This window comes from Podarcis vaucheri (assembly GCF_965113315.1).
Source record: "Podarcis vaucheri genome assembly, chromosome: 14".
NCBI classification, from domain to species: domain Eukaryota; kingdom Metazoa; phylum Chordata; class Lepidosauria; order Squamata; family Lacertidae; genus Podarcis; species Podarcis vaucheri.
Genome location: NC_138752.1, coordinates 31,290,714 through 31,316,996, shown reverse-complemented (window position 1 = coordinate 31,316,996; position 26,283 = coordinate 31,290,714). Strand labels below are relative to the sequence as shown.

The 26,283-nt window shown below is 46.8% G+C and overlaps 2 protein-coding genes across 4 annotated transcripts in view; one reads left to right on the top strand and one right to left on the bottom strand.

Annotated features, from left to right (window-relative positions):
- The window catches only part of ZDHHC4 (zDHHC palmitoyltransferase 4), a 33,901-nt gene extending 14,027 nt beyond the window's left edge, over window positions 1–19,874 (bottom strand). Inside the window, exons 1-2 of the mRNA XM_082199379.1 lie at window positions 19,843–19,874; window positions 8,190–8,264 (exon numbers count right to left, since the gene is read on the bottom strand). Of these exons, the coding sequence (XP_082055505.1) occupies window positions 8,190–8,264; window positions 19,843–19,869 (102 nt within the window). The 5' untranslated portion in view covers window positions 19,870–19,874. The remainder of the gene's footprint in view (window positions 1–8,189; window positions 8,265–19,842) is intronic.
- The window catches only part of GRID2IP (Grid2 interacting protein), a 59,493-nt gene continuing 37,356 nt past the window's right edge, over window positions 4,147–26,283 (top strand). Inside the window, exons 1-2 of one of the 3 annotated variants that reach the window (XM_082199329.1) lie at window positions 4,147–5,626; window positions 15,660–15,814. In XM_082199329.1, coding sequence (XP_082055455.1) covers window positions 4,751–5,626; window positions 15,660–15,814 — 1,031 coding nt within the window. In that variant the 5' untranslated portion in view covers window positions 4,147–4,750. Of the gene's footprint in view, window positions 5,627–15,659; window positions 15,815–18,837; window positions 19,569–26,283 lie in introns of those variants that run through there. The other 2 variants (XM_082199328.1, XM_082199330.1) reach the window with 2 other exon arrangements.

Sequence of the window (26,283 nt, the reverse complement as noted above, 5' to 3'; positions counted from 1 at the left end):
AACAGGTTCAACAGCAACGAGTGAAACCAGACCATGAGGTGACATTGACTTTTAAAATTTTCCTACCATATCCCAGAATACAGTTCTCACAGCATCATCAATATATCATTGCTACATCATTAACATGTCACAAAAGGGGAAGGTTACACAAGATTAGCATAGGCAAACATGTCTTACAGGTTTTACCCACCACCCAAAAGTACTGTACAACAGAACTTCCTTTGCATGTCTGGAGCCTGAGGCAAGTCTGGTGATGAGATTTGGCTTCCAATGAGCCCAGCAATTGTCACCTCTGGACGTTTCCTGGGGTAGGAGGTGTGTATACATGTCTTCAATCTTGGGGAGGTGGCAGGGGAAAGAGTCCTTTTTCCAAGGGCAAAATGGCATTGGAATTGAGGAACTTTGCAAAGGGGTTGATTTTATATGATTTATAAAGCTAGGTATCTTCCCTGAGCTGTCAAGTCGAAAGGATACATTCAGGCATAATATTTGTAACATTTAACAACTTTAAAGATGTGCTCCCCCCTGTAATTTCCGTAACATCTCTAAGCTGCTTAAATCTTTTGAGAGCTGGGAAATTCCCTAGTTGCCTCTGTAGCTGCAGAGAAGCTGCCTCTCTCCCAGACGTTTGCACTCCTTCACTCCCCGCCAAGGTCAGCCTGCTAATGACTGTCCTATTAGGTTACCGTGCCTGGATAGAGTTTGCCATAGAAACTCAGGTGCTTGCCCCACAGGTCTGAAATTGATCCAGAAGTGCTGAAACTGCCGGGATGGTTTAGCTGGGTAACAGGTCCTCATTCTGTGCTACTGGTGCAGGCTAGGCCCTGCGCAAGAGAGGTAAGCTTTGCTTGACATGCATTCATGTGGAGGAAGGGAAAGGGGGTCAGGGGGAATCAACACAGAAGACTTCTTAAATTATTGTCAAAGGAGCTCTTGCAAAAGGAAGCAAATGTTTTTGACTAACAACAGCTTTTTAAAAATAACAAACCCATCACAGTCTGCAAGCTGCATCTTTTCAGTTGTGTCAGGGTGGAGGATGGGGGGGGGGGCTATTAGAATAGCCCTGAAAATTAGCACAACACATTTCTGAGGCATTAGCAGGATGCAGCAATTAGTGGCTGAAGCTTTGACACCCAGGCAGAAGTGGAGCAGGCAGGCCCTCCCTTCTCTCTCTCCCCCCTCCCCTCCCCCTCTCTCACACACAGCAGTGCAGAACTGGCACTGTCCACAGGTGCCACATCATACCCATTCTTATTTGTGAGAACTTCCCCTTTTAGTGTGGCAGCACCTACACTTTGGAACTCCCTGGCAATTGATATCAGGCAGGTGCCTTCACTGTACCCTTGCTAAAAAAAATATTTTTGTTTAGACAAGCCTACCCAGATGTTTAGAAAGTTGATGCAAGTTTTCATCTGTTTTCAGTTTATTGTTATTTTAACTTCTTATTGATGTTTCATCTTTTTTGTAAACCATGTTGATTTTTTTTTGCCTTCTACAATCTAGTGGTGTGTAAATTTTATGAAATATATAAACATGCTTTATGGGTGCATGTAGCTCTGATTGATATGTGCAACTGTGCAACTAAAATGGAATCCTTGTGGTGTGGCATTGTTAGGTGATTTAAAAATCTGGGGCCTAGAAACAAAATTTACATATGCTAATTAATGGGTGTAGATGCAAATTTTAGAATTTCAGTGTCACAGAAGGCAAGTCAATTAGTGCCCCCCTCCAACTCTCCCTCGACCGATTCTCCAGTTAACTTGCACCCCAAATCAGTTCCTCTTCAATTTACTCACATATTAATTCTCCAGCAGAGCCTGCCCCCAAATCACTTCATTTCCCCTCCATTTACCCACTTTCATTGCCCTCCAATTTTTCTCTAGATAAAGTTCAGTTACACGAATTTCTTGCTTCAAATTAATATTCAACCCAGTAACCCAGATCATTGCCCCTTCATGCCCAATTCAGTTCCCCAGAAACGCATCACCCATTTAGAAGCACACAGAGCACTTAGGAAAATTTTCATGTCCTCTTATTCCAAGTCCATCAAACTCAATATTGCCTACTACACAATGACTGACAACTGCTCTCTAGGGTTTCAGACAAGGGGCATTCCAAGTCTCTCAGCTCTGGAGCTTCTACATGTAAATTGGTGCTGTGGTTTCAGTCCTCATGGTTTTGAATAAAGGGCTGCTAGCCTTAGCTAGATGGGCTGATGCTATGGCACAGTTCAAGGCATCTTCCAGTGTTCCTCTTTGTGATGGCATCTCCCCACCTCCTTCTGAAGCAAACTGTCGCTGTCCTCCTGTCTCAACCCACGTGAGCCTTGTCTGCTGTTGCATTAGCGTCGACTTCAATTTGCTCACACAACACCCAGCCTGGGCCTCTAATCCAGTTTAGCTCTTGACCAGTTCTAATTCCCCTCAGAGGCCTCAGAGACAAGAGACATGGCCATTGTCTGGGTTTGACTTAGTCGATCCATCTACCCACTTGGTCGTAATATTCCCCCCCCCAAAAAAAAGCAGGCAAGTGGGGAGACAATGGAGGGAAGGAGTAGGGCTCAGCTGTGTTGGAGCTCAGTCACATCTTCCTAGCTGGAGGGAATGGGAAGGTAAAAGCTCCAACCCAGGTTGGGTGAACTTCTCAGGTGACTTGGCCTTCCACATTCTCAAGAACGTGGCCTGGTCGGCACTGTGGGCTTGGGAGAGTCTTGTACCCAAGTCTTCCATTTTCCGTGGCAAGTGAAGCTTTGGGGTAGGGGAAGCAGCTTCCCAAGCTGAAGAGAACCACAAAACTCCAGACCCCGCAGAGAAATGACGGCGGCCTTCTTCGCAAGACCTCAGCCAGATCATAATGGCCTGCAATTTCTGTAAGTCTTTACTTAAGACCTGGGAGTGGAGGAACGAGGTGGCTTCTTCAGGCAGCTGTCGCCGGGGTGGGGGGCAGCAGTGGTCAACCCCTCTGAGCTCCTCAGCCATTTTTCTCTCTGTGTGGCCTGTCCTGAGCGTCACACCCCCTGACACAGCTGCCCTGCTGGAGGATGCAGCCCCATTGTCAGGGCCAAAGTAAGGGCCAGTCAGGTGAGTGTACAGGAGGCTGCCTTAGACCGTAGGGCATGTATTTCCAGAAAGGATATACAGGGACAGTGTTTGAGTCTGGTCCCTCCTGCAGAACCTGGACCCTGTGTCTGTGTCTCTACTGTGCATTTCCATCATCTGTGAGTAGCCGCTTTAGTTGAGGGGGCTGTGTCTGTCGGCAAGATCAGGCCCATCCAGACTGCACCTGTTCTGGAATTGTTTTTAGACGTTTTGTTTAATCTGTTGTGGGTTGGAGATATATATATGAAAGGGAATATTGTTGTCCAGAATGGGATGTACATAGGAAGCTGCCTTACTCCGAGACCAGTGATCCATCTAGTTTAGTATTGACTGCACTGACTGGCAGTAGCTTGCCAGGGTTTGAAGCAGGGGTTTCTCTCCCAGCTGTACCTGGAGATGCCATTGAGGATTGAGCCTGGGACCTTCTGCATGCAAAGCAGGTGTTCTACTCCTGAGTCACAGCCCTTCTTAAAATAATAATAATAATAATCAGATCCCTGGTCCATCTAGCTCAGTACTGCCTACACTGACTGGCAGCAGCTCTTGAGGGTTTCAGGCAGGGGTCTCTCCCAGCCCTGCCAGATCCTCCAAGTGTGCCTATTTTCCAGGGACCTCCCTGATTTAGAGAAACCTGGTTTCTGATTTGATCCCATAATGTCCCACTTTTCCTTAGGATGTCTCTGTTTTCATTGGAGAAATATTGGAAGGTATGGCGTTATCTGACCCCTGAATCATCTGAAGGCAATTCTGTATAGGGAATTTTAAAAAAAAATGTTTAATGTTCTATTATCTTTTTATATATGTTGGAAGCTGCCCAGAGTGGCTGGGGCAACCAAGTAAGATGTGTGGGGGTATAAATAGTAAAATTTATCATTATGGAATGGGACGTCCTTATTTCCATCAGATAAATGTTGGAGGATAAGCCCTACCTGGAGCTGCCACCAGGGATTGGACCTGGGTCCTTCAGCCTCCAAAGCAGATGCTCTGTCATGGAGCTACAGTCCCTCCCATAGGTGCCAGAGGTCATCTCAACTGGGGTCTGATCCCATTTAGGATAAATAAGGAAGAGACAGCCAGGCAACTGAACATCTAATTGTAAGTTGGGAGTTGAATGGCAATGAGGTCCAATGGCAAACTTACTTCATATCTCTGACAGAGTAGGCTTGAGGCCACAAAAGCTTAGGCCAAAATAAATTAAACCACTAGTCTTTCAGAAGCCATAGAACTTTTTTAAAAAAATGTTGTTGGAAGAGACTATCATGTTGTCCTCTCGGGAAAGTTCTCAAAGGAGTGGTTGATCACACAAATATTGGTATTTGTGTTGGAAATTGCGCATATGGTTGGAAAGAACTTGATTAAGACCACATTCACACCATACATATGAGATGTACTATGATGCCTCTTTAAACAGTCATGGCTTCCCACCCAAAGAATTCTGGGAGCTGTAGCTTATCAAGGGTGCTGAGAGTTGTTAGGTGGCCCCTATTCCCTTCACAGGGCCACAGTCTCTCCTAGGAAGAAGGATTGACTGTTAAACCACTCTGGGAGTGGAAACTGGGCCGGGGGGGGGAGGTTAAGGGGTCTCCTAACATTCCTAATAGCACCCTTAACATATTAGCAACCTGGGAGCTGTTGTTTGTTAAGGGTGCTAAATGTTAGGAGGCTCTTATTCCGCTCATGGGACTGCACTTCCCAGAGGGGTTTATCCGTCAACCCTGCTTCACAGGGAACTCTGTGAGGGGAAAATGGGTCTTCTAATAACTCTCCCCTGCCAGATTTATTATTATTATTATTTTAGGGGAAACCACGACTGTTTAAAGTGGTGTCCTAGTGCTTTAGATGTCTGGTGGGAATGTGGCCTGAATCAAGGAACCATTCTTTCCATGAGGGAACCAGATTCAGCGGCTGACCTTTCCACATTCTCCTTTTCCCCAGTCACCGCCATGCCAACTACCAACGATGGGTGGCCTGAGGAATTCGGGTTCAAGATCAGCGGGAATGGCCCTTGCTACATCTTGGCTGTGGAAGAAGGCAGCAGCGCCCAGCTGGCTGGCCTCCAGCTGGGAGACCAGATCCTGGAGATTGAAGGCCAGCACGTCTCCTCCATGAACGCTGAGGCGCTGGTTGCCCTGGCGAAGCAGTGCGAGAACGTGCCCCCCAGCATTGGGGTGGTCTCGCGCATCCAGCAGGTGGAACTCAAGCTGGGCCAAGAGGGGCGCTTTGGCTTCACTCTGGCGTGCGAGGAAGGATGCCCCTTGCAAGTGGGGAGCGTGGATTCTGCCTCGCCAGCCTCCGAATGCGGGGTCAAAGCTGGAGACTACATCCTGGAGATCAACGGGACCCCAGTTAAGCTCTATGAAGAGGCGGCTGTCATGATCCAGGCGTGCCAGGGAAAGGGCCTCAGGTTGGGGCTCCTGCGCCTTGGGCGGCAGCAGAGGTGGGCCAGCAGCAGCGTGCGGGAGTTTGTCCAAAGCGCTGACGCCATCCATCAAGAGCGGAGGCAGAAGGCGCATGAGTTCAGCAAGAAGGTAAGGCCATCTCTGAAATGGGAGCCTTTGGCAGAATTTGGACTACAACTCCCATCAGCCCCAGTCAGTGCAGGACTGAAAGGAATTGTGGTCCAGACCATCTAAAGCAGTGGTTCCCAAAGTACCACCCTCCTGGGGGGCAGTGGGATTGCCTGTTTGGTTGCTAAGAGGCAAGAGGGCGACAAGGGGGTGTTGGAGGTGCAAAGGACTATCAGGCTTTGAAACGCTGGGATCACTGGATCAAGTTTATCCCTTTTGCTGAATTAATTAAACTAAATGGCTATACAGTGGTACCTCGGGTTAAGTACTTAATTCGTTCTGGAGGTCCGTACTTAACCTGAAACTGTTCTTAACTTGAAGCACCATTTTAGCTAATGGGGCCTCCTGCTGCTGCCGCGCCGCCGGAGCACAATTTCTGTTCTCATCCTGAAGCAAAGTTCTTAACCTGAAGCACTATTTCTGGGTTAGCAGAGTCTGTAACCTGAAGCGTATGTAACCCGAGGTACCACTGTAACTGGATTGTCAACAAATGTGCAATTAATTGCTGCTGTCTTAATTTTTATTCTGTTATTATATTCTTTAGTGGATTGTACAAACTGCTATTTTGAATATTGTTTTTTATAGGGTAGGGTAGGGGGCACTGGGGGTGAATTTATAGAACCAAGGGGGTAGTGGCCCCAATTTTAATTTTTTATTTTTGGGAAACCACTGATCTAGCGAGTACAGGTAGGGGAGAAATCTTGCTCAGTTCTCATTTAAAGGCACATCAGATCAGCACATTCTGAAACAATATGAGATCTGAAAAACAGCTATCCGTCAACATTTGGCATTTTTCTGAATTTTGTGATGCAGCTCTCCAGCCGAACAATGTCTACCTAGATGCATATATTAGGGCTCTGCTTATGTTCTTTCTTTCAAAAGAGAAATGGTGTATAGTATGTATGTGGAGATCTGTTTATTTTATTTGCTGCATTTGTGTTCCAAATGTGAGGTAGGTTAGGCAGAGATATAGTGACTGTGGCCTAAGATGAGCCAGTGAGCTTCCTGGTTGGGTGGGAATTTGAACCCTGGTTCCCCAGATCCTAGTCTTACAGTCTAGCAGGGTCAGCAGGAAATGGATGGTGAAGAAATCTTATTCCTCTTTGGAGAATTGCTCTTATTTGTTGTGTTTTAATTGCTGCTGTCCATCACTATGGTGTTTTGTAATGCTTAGCTGTTTATATTTGAAATAAATGAAAAAATACAGATGGTGACAATTCAATTGGATCTTAAATGTATGCAGAATGAGGGGCAGAGACCTCTCGTGGCAGCATTTTTGGGTGACAGTACAACAGCATTGCTGGGGCAAGATGTGTTAGTGGGAAAGAGAAGCATTCATCCCCAAGGTGTAGACTAAAAAGTCCCGATGAGCTGTAATTCTGAAATTTCACACTGCAGTCTCCCTTTGAAATTCCTTTGTCAGAAAATCTTTTAGATCAATGCAGCTGAGTGTCTTGGGAGATGCAGCTTTTAGATCAGCCGTGGAGTATCTTGGGAGATGGAGACGTTCCCTCACTAGCTTTAGAAAGCTGTCCTTTCTAATGTCAGATTCGTGCCTGTTAATTCTTCCACATGGAGACTGTTTGTCCTACGTAGAAGCCAGAAGGACATTGGTGGCAGATAATGATATATAACATGTTGGAAGATGAACAAATATATGAACCCTGGATACTGCAGCCGAAGATGCTCTTAGGACATGGAATGATGTTGTCATGTCCTTTTGTGATGTCACAGACCACCTGTAGCTAACGGCAACAGTTCACCCTCCCCAGGCCTGACATTGTGGGGGCATCTCACCAGCAACTCACTCAGCAACTTCCTTTCGTGTATGCTAACACCAGGGAGGGGTATATCATATAACTCAGACAGAATAGACATTACACTTGGATGTATTTTGAAAAACACTTATTTGGAACTATAAGTTGGCATGCTTTCTAAAGGGACGGAAATGTCTTGAGAAAGCCTTGTTGGCTTCAGCCAGCCCATGGCCTTCTTCCATGCTTTCATGCACAGTCTTGGGAAAAACTCACCAGCATCAGACGTCCCTGGGGCAGGAGAAACAGATGGTGGTGGGAAATGGTTACCATCCGACAGCATCATCCAGGCACCTCCACTGCCTTCAGCCTGAAAACTTAATCTCTAACGTCAGCCTGCCCACTGCCAAAAGCTCCTTCTATTCATGAATATCCACCAGACACCTTTTGCACATCCCATTTACACAATTTTACACACCATGTGCCTCAACCACATTCAAAACCTCCCATTCACAAACATAAACACACAGCCAGCCGACATCCACGAAGAACGCCATTTGCTCATCTTTCACTCTCCATTCAGCCTTGCTTCCGAATGAGAACCCCACTGGCTTCCACCCACTAAACATCTGCCAACTTCCACTAGGTCCATCATCACACATCAGCCAACTTCAGATCATGGATATCAGCCAATCCCTCTTAGGAAGTAAACTTGCCTTGTTATTGTTCCATAGCCTCCTGCAGCATCCTTCATAGCATCTGCCACTCACCTGCCAATTTGTATCCTCCAAGTGGAAGAAGACTGGGCAATGCTGAATATCACAACTGCTGCCCACTGTGTTCTGCTGGAGAAGAGGAAAAAGCCCCATCATTATATCCACTCAGTAGACATGTGCCTTTGTGACATCACAGTCAGTCCTCAGCCAATGGCCACAGAGTGGGGTGCATCATCAGAACCTCTTCAAGCCTCACAGTTGTGGGTACACCCCAGCAGTGATTCATTTTTGTGTGTGTTTGTTTATGGTTAAAAATACCGTATTTTTCACTCCATAAGACGCACCTAATTTTTAGAGGAGGAAAGGGGGGGGGAATCAGCTCACAGTTGTACAGCTTCTTTTGCAAAGGAGAAAAGCTGCTTTTTTTGAGGATCAGCTCAAAGTTGTTGAGCTTACTTTGCAAAGGGAAAAAACCCTGTTTTTATGGGGTTCAACTTGCAGTTCTGCAGCCATTTCTACAGTTTCCAGACAGATAATCTAATCAGCCAGTCACATGTCCCTGGGGAAACAAACAGCCTCCGTCTGCAGAACATTCAACAATGGAGGCCTGGGCAAGGGGGCAGGGCCAGAAAGGGAGCCAGCGATTGGGCACACATTGAATCCATAAGATGCACAGACATTTCCCCTTACTTTTTAAGAGGAAAAAAGTGCGTCTTATGGAGCGAAAAATATGGTATTTATTACAGGCCACCCTTCATGGGTACAGTTACTGAACTGGGGAAGATTGTTCAGTCTGAGGACCACCCTCCCACATAGGCAACATCTCAGGGGCTGCATGCCAGCAGGGGGCAGGGGCAGGGGCAAAAACTAGATGTGGCCAGAGGCAAGGATGGGTGGAGCAGCAGATGTGGCTCTTTTCTTTGCACAGGAGTCTCCACTCCAGCTGTGCAAAAGTCAAACGTTTCCGCACTCTCCTGCCTCTCCAATTCAGGAAAGCAAGAGGCATCGCACAGTTCATGGACACATTCCAGCCAGGCAAAAACACCTGAGGAGTGTGTGGAGCAAAGCCAGCAAGGGGTGTCTGCTAGGGAGAGCCCTGGGGGCCAGAAAGTATTCTGAAGGGCCACATTTGGCCTGAAGACTGGAAGGCCTCCATCTGATCACAAACTAATGATTTAAAAACTCCAAGGGGTATCCCCAACCTCAGTCACATTCAGAGTAGTCCCACTGAATCAATCATCACTTAAGACCCACTGATTTCAGTGGGTCTGCTCTGAGTAACAGAAGAGCCATCTAGTGACTGATCAATTAAAACCCTGTTTCTCCAATTTAGATTCCTTCCCCCCCTCAATGGTAAAGGATGCCTCTGAGCATGAGCAAAGTGCTGTCTTCATAGGGGTAAGCACAAAAAACTCCCTGCTCAGAGAACAGAATCTAATAATACAAAAAGAGATTGTGAAGAGCTCCAAAAGGACCTCTCCAAACTTAGGTAAAGGTAAAGGTACCCCTGCCTGTACGGGCCAGTCTTGACAGACTCTGGGGTTGTGCGCCCATCTCACTCAAGAGGCCGGGGGCCAGCGCTGTCCGGAGACACTTCCGGGTCACGTGGCCAGCGTGACATCGCTGCTCTAGCGAGCCAGAGCCGCACACGGAAACGCCGTTTACCTTCCCGCTAGTAAGCGGTCCCTATTTATCTACTTGCACCCAAGGGTGCTTTCGAACTGCTAGGTTGGCAGGCGCTGGGACCGAACAACGGGAGCGCACCCCGCCGCGGGGATTCGAACCGCCGACCTTTCGATCGGCAAGCCCTAGGCGCTGAGGCTTTTACCCACAGCGCCACCCGTGTCCCAAACTTAGTGAGTGGTAAAATGGCAACGGCAATCCAATATAAACAAGTGTAAAGTGATGCATGCTGGGGCAAAAAAATCTTAATTTCATGCTCATGGGGTCTGAACTGGTGTGACTGGCCAAGAACACGACCTTTGTGGATAGTTCGATGAAGATGTCAACCTTTTGTGCAGCAGCTGTGAGAAAGGCAAATTCCATGCAAGGAATCACTAGGAAAGAAATTGGAAATAAAACTGGCAATATCATAATGCTGTTACACAAATCTATGGTGCAACTGCATTTGAAATACTGTGTATAGTTTCTTGTCACTTCATCTCAAAAAGGATATTGTGGAGTTGGAAAAGGTTCAGAGAAGGGCAATCAAAATGACTCCCCTATGAAGAAAGGTTGCAGCATTTGGGACTTTATAGTTAGGGGGGGATTTGAGTCAGGTGACATGATAAATTATTCTAAAATGATGCATGGCACTAGACTTCATGGACATCCAACTTCTTCACACAGCACAGAGTTAAACTGTGGAACTCGCTGCCACAGGAGAAAGTGATGACCATCAACTTGGATGACTTCAACAAAGGATTAGAGAAATTCATGGGGGTTTAGACTATAGCCTCTATGGCCAGAGGGAGCAATGCCTCTGAATCCCAGCTGCTGGAATTCAGGGGAGAGTTGCTCTTGTGCTCAGATCTTTGTTGGCTTCCCACTGGCCCATCTGGTTGGCTCCTGTGAGAACAGGATGCAAGACTAGATGGGCCACTGGCCTGATCTAACTGGCTTTTCTTATGTTCTTATGTGTTGCCAAAGTGAATATGGGGACAGGATTTGCCTCTGGATTTTGCTGCAAAATCTGGTCCTGTGTTTGTCTCTGATGTATATCCTGTTGTTTATGCTATGGATTTGAAGGCTGTGACTGTGAGCAAGACTGTTACTGCAGCCCAATGCCTATGGGAAAGTTTCATTGTCGAGAATGGGCAGTAGATTAAGAATACTGTATAGGAAACTGCCTCATATTGGGTCAGACCATTGGCCCATGTAGCCTAGTATTGTCTACACTGACCAGCAGCAGCACTCCAGGGTTTCACACTGCTCTACCACTGAGCTCCCTTCTCTGTCTTCCAAAGAATCCTGCTTTCCCCATCATGAGGGATGGAAAGGGATGCAAGGCAGCTTCCTTGAAGAGACCCCTTTCTTGCTGTCACTGCTCCAGATGTAGTAACCTTGAAATGTCTGGTGCCTCATTAGGACTTCCATCCTGGTCACATGATGGTGCCTTGAAACTGCTGGGTACCTTGTGGTTTCTGGATATAGGTTACAAAAAGCCTGTGATAATTGGCTTTGGAGAGCATCAAAGTGGGACGAGCACCAGGGGGGATGTGAACAGCTCCCTCTCTTCTGCTTATGCATCTCACTCCAGCTCCCATAACCATGCCGACATTGCGGATGGATTGTTGCAGGGGTGGAGAAACCTATCCTGTTCTGCTGTGTCCCAGGGGAATGCAGGGGAAATGGGTGAATAGGACCAGAGACTAGGGCAAGGCAGATCAGGACCTTGGACAGTTCTGGTGAGTCAAGAGCATAAGGACCTGGGAGAGCTCCTAGTGAGTCAGGGAAGAATCATAGAATCATAGAGTTGGAAGAGACCACAAGGGCCATCGAGTCCAACCCCCTGCCAAGCAGGAAACACCATCAGAGCACTCCTGACATATGGTTGTCAAGCCTCTGCTTAAAGACCTCCAAAGACTCCACCACACTCCTTGGCAGCAAATTCCACTGTCGAACAGCTCTTACTGTCAGGAAGTTCTTCCTAATGTTTAGGTGGAATCTTCTTTCTTGTAGTTTGGATCCATTGCTCCGTGTCCGCTTATTTGGAGCAGCAGAAAACAACCTTTCTCCCTCCTCTATGTGACATCCTTTTATATATTTGAACATGGCTATCATATCACCCCTTAACCTCCTCTTCTCCAGGCTAAACATGCCCAGCTCCCTTAGCCGTTCCTCATAAGGCATCGTTTCCAGGCCTTTGACCATTTTGGTTGCCCTCCTCTGGACACGTTCCAGTTTGTCAGTGTCCTTCTTGAACTGTGGTGCCCAGAACTGGACACAGTACTCCAGGTGAGGTCTGACCAGAACAGAATACAGTGGCACTATTACTTCCCTTGATCTACTTCCCTTGAAGAGGTTGTCTCAGCAAAGGCTTGGAATCATCTGATGCCTTCAAAAGGCTATAAAGCCTTGACCTTCCAGTGATTTTGCCTCCCCCCCCCCCGGAGTACTGTTTGCAATATGTCAATGTTATGTAGCTTATTCTGCAGTTGTATGTGGTTGTAGAGCAGGGAGGCTGCAGAGAATCTGACTCTGAGTATGATGGGAGAGCCACCACACCAGGCATAGGCAAACTCAGCCCTCCAGATGTTTTGGGACTACAGTCCCCATCATCCCTAACCACTGGTCCTGTTAGCTAGGGATCATGGGAGTTGTAGTCCCAAAACATCTGGGGGGCCGAGTTTGCCTGTGCCTGCACCACATCCACAGGCCAGGGCAGTGTAGCAGGCAGTGCTGAGGGCTACTCCTCAAGTGGGGTGACGTGCATTATTTGAACCAGAGTCCTCCTCAAATTAACACTGGGACCTTGAGGACGGGGTCATGACACAACCTACCGCTCTTTTGAAAGTATGCACAAAATGTCTGTAGTAGGTCAAATGAGGGGTGTACAGCTGCATTTGTACATCACCCTGAAATGCAGCTTAAAATGTTAAGAATGAGCCACTGCAAACATGTATTGCGTGTGCTTCCATATTACCCCATCCTTCTGATGAGGGTGAGAGGAGGAGTTCAGAAGCTTTTGCTTTGACTTCCCACCAGCCACAGTTTAGTGTGTTGCCCAAACCCTAAACTGTGGTTCATGTTAAGTATGGTTTGTTCATATGGCTTGTTTGTTCTTCATATCAATCAGGCTTCTTTAAACAAACCATACTTTCTTTTGCAAATGTCTGAAGGAAATGGAGTGAAGCAAACTTAAGACTAGAGATATTAGAAACCAAAACGGATAGATTTGTCCATTCCTGAACCTGGCTCATTCTTGTCAACCATAGCTTAGTGTGATGTCCAAACTGGGACAGTGTTTGAAAGTACCCACACAGAGTGTTTGGGGGCAGTTGGGCTCTGCTCAGGCCAGAGTGCGCTGGCGATGAGAGGTGCTTTCCTTCCCTCTGTTCCTCCTGCGCTTCAAGACCCACCCAGATGTGGGCAGGCTTTAGCGCAAAGGACAGAGTGCCAGAGGGGCTGGTGCTCCCTGGCTTCACCTCTGCCCATCTTGCAGAAAAGGGCGAAGGGGAGTCTGAGCTCCCACCCTGCTGTGGATCAGTGCTGGGTGGTCAGATGCAGTTTGCTGATACTTGGTTGCATTTTAACTCTCACTTTGGTAAAGTGTCCTGGCAACTGGTTGTGTGCGGAGGAGGCGCATCTCTCAATTTCGGTTTCTCTTTGTTTCTCATTTTTTCAATTTTGTGTTCAGTTCTCCACATTTCCACACCACATATGCATATAATCCTTTCAAAAACTCATCAGTATTTAGTGCTGTTTTCTCCTATTATACGCATCTGGGCATGCAACATTGCCCAATATGATGCATTTTTCTGTTATTTTCATTAACTCATGCATTTGTATGCACATTGTAAATGCAGTTTTGCACGTTACTTGACTAGAGAACTGCATTGCAAAATTCAGAAAAGCATGCATTTCCAAGGATGGGTTTGCATACTGTTTTAGAAAAGGTGATTTAGGCAAGTCTGCCTTTGAATGTGACCTGAGTTGAATTTCTCGTTCCTTTCCCATTGAATGTTGGTGTAAAAACCAGATAGAGATACTTAATAAAACTTGAGCTGGGCTTTGTAGCTGTCACTTTAACTGCCATTTGATCTGCAGCAGTGAGCAGGTTGGGTTCTGTTTCATCTGGAGATTTCTCTCTCTCTCTCTTTCTGGATAGTATTAACAAAACTCTCCTACATAGATTAATTGAAGATAATCAAGGCACATGTAGAAATATTGCTCACATACAAATAAGCTGTTCTATGGCTCTGAATGTAGATGATTATAAACTTTTTATGAAGTTCTCTGTGGAGCTCTGCAAGGATGGGTTCACCCTTCTTCTTGGGTTTGCCATAACTAGACTGCCACTAGAAGGCAGGGAGGTTTCTTCCCACTCTGGCCAGAGCCAATAGAAAGGAGGTATTTGCCCGCTCTCTGACAGAGCCAATAGAAAGTAGGCTATTTCTGTGCCTACATTTCCCAACCTGCCTCGGGGTCTAAAAAGGGGGAAAGGTGCAATCTTTTCTTAAAGGGGCAGCATTGTTATTCCTTCTACCTAATACTAATACAGTGGTACCTCGGGTTACAGACGCTTCAGGTTACACCCAGAAATAGTACCTCGGGTTAAGAACTTTGCTTCAGGATGAGAACAGAAATCGTGCTCCGGCAGCGCGGCAGCAGCAGGAGGCCCCATTAGCTAAAGTGGTGCTTCAGGTTAAGAACAGTTTCAGGTTAAGAACGGACCTCCAGAATGAATTGAGTACTTAACCCGATGTACCGTTGTACACAGATTTGCTATTACTAAATAACTGAACCCTGTGGGGGCAGAATAGGCTCCATACCAGGCTCCATACTAGCTCTCTAAAAGGGACCCAACAAGAGGGATGAGAGAGGTCAGCTTGCACCTTCTGTTAAAGCAAAAGAAGGGAGTCCTTTTCAGCCTGAGGGCCCCATGCCTCTGTGGGCAAACTTCCGGGCTGGCATTTGCCAATGGTGGGTGGAGCCAGAGGCCACAGTGGGTGGAGCAACCCTTCCTTTTGCACATGCTCATTGCATGTTGTCCCAGCCATACAAATACCAAATATATATCTATCCATCCTCTATTCAGGCACTCAAAAGACATGACTATAATTCAGGAGCACATTCTAGCCTCTGATGAGAGTGCAGAACAGGGGAAATGAGGAGTAGAGTTTGGGGAGAGGTCCTGGCCTGGGGAAGGTGATAACAATCTGCAATTATTGTAGACTAAAAAAGGGCACACCTGGTACTGGAGTCGGGGTCATGTGGGGTGCGCATTGTGGAGTTTTGTTTTTAAAATGCTTTGAAGGTTCTCTGCTGCCCTCTTCTGGTGAGCACCAGAATTTGCCCACCATATTGCAGCCATCATTGGAGCAGACCCTTCGCTATGCAGTTGACCCAAGGGTGACCTTATAAACTTTTTATTCTCAGCCTGAAAAAAACAGATTGGGTGGTCAAAAGCCCAATACCCCATCTCCCCATAATGGGCTGGGATTGCCTTTCTGCTCTCTCTCCCTTTTTAACTTGGAGCCTCTACAGCAAAGCATTTTAGGCCTGTCATAGTCACCCTGACAGGTCCCGTTTTGTCCATAGAGAATAACACTAGCAATAAAGACTCCAGGTACCTAAAACAAGAATGCAGAGGAAAGGAATTTGCTACCTTGAAAAGTTTGTTGTTTCTAGGTCTGGAGGCCTTTTGGAGGTGGTGGGTGGAATGTTTATCTCTCTATTTTTGTGTAAAAAACACCACAGTTTCATTTTTCCAAAAACAACAGCAAAGTGGTTTACGATCTCACATAACAAATTTAAATTGCAACCTCCACCATTCCCCCCTTTGCTCTGTCCTTTGTGCAGGTGCAAGAGATCCTGGGTGACCAACCAGAGGTGAAAGAGAAGATGTTCACCATCTTAAAGCAATATGCAGCTGAGAGGAAGGTTGATTACTTAGCTTACGCCCTCCCCATGATCCTCACCAAGGACTCGCACCACCTCCTTATAGACAATATCAGGTACTGAGTTTTGGACACCTTCTCTATGTTATCCTCCCTGCCCTTGTTGATAACCTTCATGCACCATAGGCATATGAGATGAGTGACACAAAGGGCTTTGAGTGCCCCAGCACACCTGATTTCTTCAATGGCTATCCCTGATGGCTGTGTTGTACCTCAAACCAGTGGCGGAGCTTCATTCGGAGAGCAGGAGGGGGCGGGGCTGGTGCACGTCCTGGGGGCGGGGCACGCCACCACCAGGTGCGTGGCGCCCAGCGCGGGCGAGGGAGCAGCCGCCATGGCACCCTATCGGGATCACGCTGCCAGGGGCGGTGCACTCCCCCCGCACCCCTCTTCCTCCGTCAGTGCCTCCAATATCAGAGGCAGTGATGCTTCTGAATGCCAGATGCTGGAAACTGGTTGCTTTTTGTGCTTGGGTACATGACCCAGACAAACATTGGCTCCCTCGGCCAGTGAAGCGAGATGAGCGCCGCAACCCCAGAGTCGTTCGCAACTGGACTTAACTGTCAGGGGTCCTTTACGTTTTTATTGCTTGGGAACTTTTCACAGGCATCTGGTTGGGCACTGTGAGAAAAGGATGCTGGACTTGATGGGCTTCCTTTGGCCTGATCCAGCTGCAGGGCTCATCTTACCTTCCTGCTGGCCTGCTCAGTGGCATAGCGTGGGGGGTGCAGGGGGGGGTGCTGTCCGCACCGGGCGCAACATCTAGGGGGGGACGCTCGCACTCGCAGCTCTCTGCCCCCTGCTAAAATCCACGGGTTAGGGGGCGCAAATTACTTGCCTTGCCCCGGGTGCTGACAACCCACGCTACGCCACTGGGCCTGCTTTGCCCCTGTTATCCTCTTCCATCTCTTCCTGCAAGCCAGGATGGGTGAATCTGCCAATTCCAGGATCTCTCAGTTTCTCTGTTTTCCAGTTTTCAACTCAGTCTGCCACTTTCTTGCACCAGCTTACATTTTTTTTTAGATAAAGGAAGTCCCCATAGAATTTTGAGGGTGCTTTTCTCCTGAACATACAAATTTCTGCATGGAATTTTGCCTAATGTGGACATTTTTGCAAGGAATTTCCCCTAACATCACACATTTTTGCATGTCCATTTCACCAGTATATATGAATCCTTTGCCCACACATACTTGCCCACACCGTTTGGTTGGAGAACTGCATCGCTGAATTCAGAGCAAATGCAAAGGTCAAAAGGATCACTGTATTTCAGTTCACATATTAGGTGTGTTGGCATTAAATGGTGAACCAAACCAAATTTCTTCCCGATTCCTACCTGCGTACTCTGCACGTAAGCACTCCCACCCCTCTCTTTGGGACTGTGGGATGATGGCATTTGGACTGGTTAATTCTATTATTTTTAAAGTTGCAATTATTCAGTTAAGCCCAGATAACATTGCTGGGGGTGGGAAACAGAGAACAGAATGTGGCAGGTTTGAGATGCCGTAATATCCAGGATTGTGCTCAAGAGACCGGGAAGAATGTTGGCAAATGGAATCAGGTTTGTCTTAAGCTCAGGCTGTGTGGTTAGTTGGCATCCCACTATGCCTAACCCTTTGTGAATTTTTCCCCTGGATATTGCAATTTCTCCTGGTTCCACAGATTACAAGCAGGAGTTGGGAAAACAGGGCCAGATGGAGGCCTGATTGCTTAATGACCAGGAGCTCCCAGGGTCTCTAATCCCTGCTATGAGCCTCACGTGCAGACAGTGCCCCACTGCGGAATAATCCCCGGGGATACGAGAGGGGAAGACATAGTGCAGGCTGGGAAGGCGACTTCATCTGGGCAACATTCTCCTCTCCATTAGTCTAAGCTAGCAACACTAAAATCTAGAATCCTAGAAGGGAACCAAAGGTCCCATCAACCCCCTGCAATGCAGGAATCGCAGCTCAGGAAGCTCTGGCAGATGACCATCTAACCTCTGCTTAAAAACCTCCAGTGAAGGAGAGTCCACCACCTTCTCAGGGAGTCCGTTCCACTGTCGAATCAGCTCTTACCATCAGAAAAGTCTTCCTAATGTTTAATTGGAATCTCCTTCCTGGTCATTTGGTTTGGGTTCTACCCTCTGGAGCGGCAGAAAACAAACATGCTCCATCTTTTCATATTTGAAGGTGACTATCACATCGCCTCTAAGCCTTCTCTTCTCCAGGCTCAACGGACCCAACTCCCTCAACCGTAGATCAGTAGCCTTTGTTTCCAGATCCTTGATCATCTTGGCCACTCTCCTCTGCACATGTCCCAGCTTGTCAACATCCTTCTTAAACTGCGGTGCTCAGAAATGGGCTTTATATTTCCAACTGAAAATCTGGCTTCTTTCTAACATCCTCTATCCATCTTGATTTTTAAAAAAGAATTTCTAGGTTTCTGGGCAGTTTCTAATAAAGCCCATACTCAGGTACTTTGTGGGTCAGAGAATCTTGTTGCCTCTTGCTTCGTGAGAGTGCCAATGCCATAATTTTACCTTCTTTGACACATTATTAATATCATTTATCTATTTACAATATTTTTCTCTTGCTGTTCATCCAAAAACAACTCCCAAAGCAGCTTACAAAAGTGAATGAGAAGACAGTCCCCTGCCCTCATGTGTAGAAACTAAAAGACACAACACAAAATGAAAAATGGATTGGGAGGGTGGGGGGTTGGAAAACAGAAAACTGCAATTATCTTTACTATGTTGCTTTTTTATTTAAAAAAGTACTGCTTTAAAAGCTTTAGAGCTCTCAGAACTGCCCTATGAGGTGGGCCTCTGTGGCCCCATTACCCATATGGGAAAACTGAGTCGAAAAGAGAGCGAGCAAGAGAGAGAGAGAGAGAGAGAATCTTGCTCAAGGTCAGACAATGAGACCGTGGCAGAGACTTTGCTGCTATTGTTCTCTCTTGGAACCTTCCAGGGCTGAGCACTGACACCACGCAGAGTGGATTCCAGGGTTGGGCTCTGATATCATGCTCAGCTCTGCTACTTGTGCTGTGGGACTGAGACAACTTTCCTGCTGCTTTTGCTTTGGGGGAGGGAGAGTGCCTGTGTGTGTGTGTCTGTGTTAATGCATGTGTGGTGTGAGATAGTTAATAATTCCCCATCTCCCTCCATGCGCACCCTTGACTGCGGCCGTAGTCTCCCATGCCCAGCAATGCATCTCTGACATTCCAAGGAGAGACAAGAACCTTCTGTAGCTGCCTGATTGGATCTTCCTTCATTGCTGATTTCCACCACCAAGCGGAGCAGGGTGGGAGAACTGCTACTCTTCCGGACAGCCTCTTGTGTTATATACAGTACACTACCCTCCTCTTTCGCAGGAGCGATTGATATCTTCCTTGCATAGCATTTTGCTTGTAGCATCCTCCCTGACTCCCTACATCTGACACATGCTAAATCCTCTGGCTGGATCAACGACCCCCTGCATCTGCCCCCCCCCACATTCTCCACTAGACTCATCCCCCCCTTCCCCTTTAATCATTATTATTTGTTTGCTTATTTATTTGTTTTATTCTTTTTTCCTGGCTCCCATGGATTTCCAACCTATTTATCCAGAATTAAGCTCTATCTGATTTTAATTTGCTGACATTTTCTTTATCCGTTTGGCTGGGGCGGGGAGGTGAGGGGCTGAGCACGTGCTTCTCCTGTTTGTGTGTCTCTCTAAACCCCCCCCCCCAACACTGCCATATGGTTTGCACACACTGGAAAAGTGCACATTTTTAGTCTCCCGTTCAAGGATGCGAGAGAAGAACGACAGAATCGGAAGATGAGCTGTCTTGGGTAAGTGGCAAATTGGTCTTTTCTTGGACTCAGAAGGCTCTGTGTGTGTGTGTGTGTGAGAGAGAGAGAGAGAGAGAGAATGCCTTTATGATTTTTTACTCAAACCACTTAATTCTGCAATGAATTGTAGCACACTGCATCTGCAAAGGTTTGCTGGCATCCTCTAGGAGCAAGGAGAAAAGGAAGCAAAGAAAACAACCGGCTTTTGCAGATGTGACCCGGTTAAAGAGGGAGAGGGAGAGAGAGAGAGACAAACTTTTTATTTTAGACTTACAATTCTGCTGCAGTCCGGTAGACACATGAGAGTCCTCCGGTCCAAAGCATTTCATGACAAAAAGGGATTTCCGGGCTCTTGTTACCAGGGAAACGGTGGCCTGGACACCATGGGGTTACTGTCACACACCAAGGTCAGCGGGGGTGACCAGATGTTGTGGCAAGACGGGGCAGTTAGGGGCTGCTGGTGGGTAATCTTGATGATGGAGACTGCTGATGCTCAAAGCTTGAGATGACTTTGGACTGCTATTAAATCTGCAGGGGGGTTGCAGAGAAGCTGGGTGCTACACTTTTTGGGAAAGGATTTTTTCAAAATAGTGATTCTGGACCCGTGATCCTAAAGCTTCTTGGTCCCCCACTAATGTGAGAATAGGTTCTTTCTGGGTGCATGCATTACACTGGCACAGCTCACATAGACCAACAGTCCATCTAGCTTAGTGTTGTCTACACTGACTCGCAGCAGTGGTTCTCCAGGGTTTCAGGCAAGGACTTCCACCCCCCAGCTGTATCTATAGATGCCACTGGAGATTGAACCCTGGAAACTTCTGCATGCAAAGCAGATGCTCTACCACTGATCTAGACACATCGCAGTCAGACACCCAATCCCCTCCGTTATTACAATCTGAAGAGGGAGGGAGTAAAGGCAAAATATTTGAACCAGCTCAGGCTGATATGGGTGGAGAAATTCAGTTCAGATCAGTTTGCATTGTAGTGTGAACCTTACCTGATTTTCAGTTGGGGAACCAACATGCAGATAGAAACACATCTATCGGTTGATATTTGGATTGCAAAAGCTGGGTTCTCCCCCCCCCCACAAAAATGCATATGAAAATTTATACGTTGGGGGAAAGTGTGCGTATATGTGAAAATAACGTACCAAAAATCCACTAAATGAGTTTGTAAAAATGTGCAAATTACATTCAAAATGTATATATTTAGGAGAAACATGTCCTGTAATGTTGATGAATTCTGATGAGGACTTTTTAAAATCACACTCGTGAAGAAAAGTGGCAAGCTGGAAAAATAAGAAACTTGGAAAAACTGAAATGGGCAGATAAGGGTAGAAGTATGCAAGCTTTCAGTCTTCAAAGAATTCTTCCCTTGGTGGAAGGGAAAGTGAACTCACTAGAGTCAGCTTGGTGGGTTCCAAGCTACTGGAAAACATTTGCACTTTTTGCACTTTTAAGGCTAGCTTTGCAAGCAGCCTGCTATCAATTCAGATTTTCCAGCTTTTGCCATTATCAGACCTAGCAAGGCAACTGTTTTCCAGTCACTTGTGAAACTCAGCAGTGCTCTGTGTGTACTTGAAAGACTGCTACATCCCCAATGAAGAATTATGTGAAACTCAAACGCTTGCGTTCTCTTTCACCTACTTTGGCCAGTCCTCTATAAATATAACAGTCAGTCTTGCCTATTTTGGGTCACCATTTCAGGGTGAGCATGACAAGCACAGTATGCTGCAAAATCAGTAATTAGTTCACTGAAGTATTTGCAATTTTTTTTTGGTGAGTTTGTGAGACAGCCAAACTGCTTTGCTTATAGTGACAGCATTACAGAGATTTATAGCATGGGGAATGGGCATAGGTCTGGGGTGAAGATTCTGCATTCGGGGATGTTGCTAGGGGCCTAAAAGATTTGGGGCATGGGACCAGAGATGCATATTTGTATGAAATCTGCCCATCCCAGTTCATATGAACAGATGTGGATCTAGAATGCCACAGAAGGCAAATTAACCGATTTCCTCTTCAGATAAATTCCAATTCAATCCTTTATTTAATTTGCAGCCCAGCCCAGAATACCTCACCCCAATTCCTCTTTCATTTGTATACCCCCATTAATTTCCCTAAATATCCTGCTGCAAATAGGTCAGTGGCGGGGTGCCTGATTTACCTTTAGAAGGTCCCAGGTTCAATCCCTGATGGCATCTCTAAGTAGGGCTGGGAATGTCCTTTGCCTGAAACTCTGGAGAGCTGCTGCCAGTCAGTGTAGGTAATACTGAGCTAGATGGATCAATGGTTCGGCTTGGTACATGGCAGCCTCTGAGGTTTGCAGATCAGTTCAGTTCCCCTCCAAGTACCACAGTTCATTACCCTCCCAAATCATCTCTAAATTAGGTCATCTTAAATTATTCCCTCAAATTAATACCTTACCTAGTGACTCAGATCACTCCTGCTGCTCATCCCCCTCCCCCCAAATGTATTTCTTACCCAGAAACACGCAGGGCACAGTAAAAGATTCAGGCCTCTACTTAATTTGCTCCCCAAAAGTCTTGGGGTTTATCTGTAGCATCTCTGCTTGAGGAAACATCCCCAGTAGCTGATCTGGATACGGATGAGGCTGTTTCTTATCTTCATAAAGTATAAGGATCTGAGCCAGCAGTCAGTCTTTATGGGCTGCCATGAATTGAAGGGAAAGGGTCCTGCAATGCAGAAAAGGGTTATTGGGTTTTCCCTGTCCCTGAGCTCTTCTCTTCTTGTAATTGGAATGGGTTTGAGGGACAGTGTGGTATTTCTCTGCCTGCCGTTGCTTTAGATCAGCCTTCACCAACTTTGTGCCTTCCAAGTTGCTGGCTGGGGCTGATTAGAGTTGTAGTACAAAACATCTGAAGGGCACCAGGTCAGCCTAAGTTGTACCTCCTGGACTTTCCATTTTGGTTTTTCATTCATTTCATTTCATATATATTGCATTTATATCCCACCTTCTTCCTCCCAAGAGCTCAAGTGGTATATGTGGTCCCCCCCCCCATTTAATCCCCACAACAGCCCTCTGAGGCAGATGAGGTTGCCCAGTAATCCTCATGGCCAAGTGGGGATTCGAACCTTGGTCTCCTAGGTCCTAGCCTGACTCTAACAGCTATACCACACTGGACTGCACACACACTATGGACTCAAAAACTGGTCTTCAAACTAATAACCTCAAATGGGTCCTTCTGGTTTGTATCTCCACTGTTTCCTTACCCTTGCTTGACATGGTTGGATGTATAAAACCCAGCTTCTCAGCAGAATTGTGGTTTTATACAACAACAACTCAGGGTACCGACTCCGACTTCCAAAATTGGCACTGATGTCGAGCAATTCTTTCAGTACCTGGAAAGGTAAACCTCAGTTAAGGGACCAGAAGGAACCCTTGCACTGCAGTTTCACACAACAAACCACAATGGTTTGGGACTGTGGTTTCAGCATCCAATAGATTTTCTTTAAAAAGTTCTTTTTGGCTACACTTAATTTAAGAGTATCTGTATTCATCTCCCAAGAGGCCTTTCATAATGATTTATATGTTTAAGCTTCCCTTTTCCAAAAGGCTCTTCAAGTGGATTTTATTGCTTTCGCATATTCCCTTTCTGCAATGCAGTATGATGGAGGCTTTGATTTGCCACTATTACTTTGGTTGCTTTTCCAACAGTGGCTAGCAAGGGCAGCAGGTCGCATATTTTAGACAGCCTCCTCTTTTGTCGAGCTACTGTCTTTCCCTCTTGCCCAGAGGTTGCAGAGGAACATGTGCTTCTAGAACTGAGCTGCATTGTGTCTCTGGCAAAGATTAAATCTCTTCCCATCAGGGACACCATACTCCACTACAGAAGAAAACGCTGTAGAGTTTGTTTTAGCAGTAGCTGAAGAACAATCAATTTATTCTCCTTCTTCTGTGCTTGGATGTTTTGCTTTAGCAGAAACTGCTAAAAATGTGACAGTATTAAAATGTTGCACCCATCAGTGAGGCTTGCTGGATAAATAACCCTAACCCATAAAACAAATGGGATTTGGGTAAGCCTCTCTGCATAGGCCTGGCAAGGGGCAATAGTCACAAGGCCTGAGTCATGACTGGGAACCAGAGCCAGCTCTGTCATTAGGCAGAGGGAGGCAGGTGCCTGGGGAGGCTGATGCTGGGCAGAGCTTTGCTTGCTGTGCAATCCCTGAAGGATGCTGTTGAAGTAAGGATTCAAGGGCCAGTCCACTTCATTTCTGTAACATGGGCTGTCTGATGGGGGTGGGTGGGGCATTTTGTCCTGCACTTCAGGCAGCAAGAACCATCTCAGACCAGCCTTCCAATGCATTTCTTCCCCAGGACTCTTCACAGCTTGCTGGTCTGGTGCTAGAGTTCATAGTTGAAGGTAGGAGTTTAAGGACCACGGAGAGCTCAAAGGGAGCCACTTGCTCCAACAAGGGCTGAGAGCAGACTGAGCCCTTTCCGTCTCTCCCAAGCAATCTGATTCCTTGTGGATAATTTTGGATTCTTACAGGGCCAACCCTCTGGCCTGAAGACAGACACTCCTTCATTCCCAGCCCCTCCTGCCACCCACCTGGAGCACTCCCTGCTCAGCTGAACCAGTGAAGTACTGTGGGAGCCATTTGGTTTCTCAGACTTGGGGGGAAGTGCCCTGAGCATCCTGCCTCATGCCTGTTGGCATGGGAGGATCTTATGGGGACTCCTGTTTGTCAGACTAAGCACACTGAGGCTGTAGTGCCAGTTGCTGGAAACCAAGGGAGGGGAGAATGCTCTTGTGTTCGGTTCTTCCTTGTGGGCTTCTCATTATGGCAGTGGTTTCCAACCAGTGTGCCGGGGCACCCTAAGATGCCTTGAATGATGGTCAGGGGTGCCGCAGGCAACACTGGCATCTGTCCCTCTTTACTTCCCTCTCTCTTCTGATGCCCTCTCACATCTCTGCCTCACAAAGGCTTGCACAGCTGTTTGTTGCAACACTGACTACAAGCTCCACAGGCAAATAATAATAATAATAATAATAATAATAATAATAATAATAATAATAATTTATTTATACCCCGCCCATCTGGCTGAGTTTCCCCAGCCACTCTGGGCAGCTCCCAATCAGTGTTAAAAACAGTACAGCATTACATATTAAAAATGTCCCTGAACAGGGCTGCCTTAAGATGTCTTCTGAATGTCAGGTAATTATTTATCTCTTTGACATCTGATGGGAGGGCGTTCCACAGGGCGGGCGCCTCTGGGGCTGGCCAGGGGGTGCTGGATGCCAGGAGCTGAGGCGGCCTTGGCTTAAGCAAGCATGTGGGCGAAGGATCCCATCCAACCAGACTGGCAGCCCTTACTTTTGAGAATGGACAGACAGGTGGGAGCCAAAACAATAAAACAATGAACAGGGTGGTGATACAATTACTACTGCAATCAACACAAGATAATATCACCAAGGCAACTATCTGTAAACAAACAATAAACGTCCATTAAAATGTCAAAAGTAGTTCCCCCCCCCAAAATAGGTTTTATCTTGAACAATTGCAAACACAGTAATAAAGAGTCTACTTTTCTTTGCATTCATCAAGAGAGATGACGCTTTTGTCAACCCAGTGTCCTTTAGATGTTTTGGACTCTAGGTTGTGGCTCTGTGATTAGGCTGGCTGAGGCTGATGGGATTTGTAGCATAAAATATTTGGAGGGCACCAGGTTGTGGAAAGCTGCTCTAGCTGCTGCAGAAGACTTGAGCAAGCTAAGGAAGGGCTTTTGCAGTTTTGTAAAAAAAAATTTTTTTTTGTTATGTGTGTGTGTGTCAGATCATAGGAGCCACTGTTTGATCCACAGAGCTTCTTTCCTCTGTTTGCATCAGCACTGCGGGGAGCCAAAATCTGATCCATTATTTCAAAGTCTGCTAGAATTGGAAAACTCAGAACTGACAGCAAGTCAACCAATGCGATTGACTGGGCTTTGAAGATTGCAAATGCCAGCTGAGCCCCCACTTTGGAGTGAGGAGAGTTTGCTCCCAGAGCTTGGGGAGAAGGAGGAGCTTTACACTCCCAACTATCAAAACAAGGCCTGATCAGTCTCTCCTGAGGAGCATCACTCTTCCTTTGGAACTCCCCTTCAGGGCCAGCCCAAGAGATTGCCTTACCCTCCATCCCTTTGAGGGCCAACTTTAAAAAGCTGCATCTCTTGGACACCAGCTCCTCTACTCATCCCTCTCCCTAAATTCTGCCTGCACCTGAAGCACCCTGCTCCCCCCTGCTGCATGGTAGGACCGGCCGGCTCTGTCCCCTTTGAAGGAATTTTGCATTGGCTTTGGCAAGGAGTGTGCAGTGGCCCACATGGCATGTGGCCAGAAGGTCCCCTGGGGACAGTGCCAGCCAGAAAGTGACAAGGTTGAGCTAGAGCAAAAAGCTTGCTGTTTTCACTTTGCAAAAGACCCTTGCATTGCAGGGGTGGGGGTGGAATAGATGATCCACTGGGTCCCTTCCAGCTCTAGGATCCTATGAAAGCCTGCTTAGAAGATAGGAGTTGGGGACAGAAGGTTCCTTGCTAGCCCTTTGTGCTTTGCCTCTTCAGTGCCATCTCTTCCCATCCCTCTTGGCTGTTCCTCTGGCAGAGTCACCCTTCGGAAGAGGAGGAAGGACAAAAGCCACTTGATCAGTGTGTATTACATTCCCCAAGCAGGGAAGGCAGGATCTTCTCTGGTTACCAAAAGGTGCATTGCAGCAGG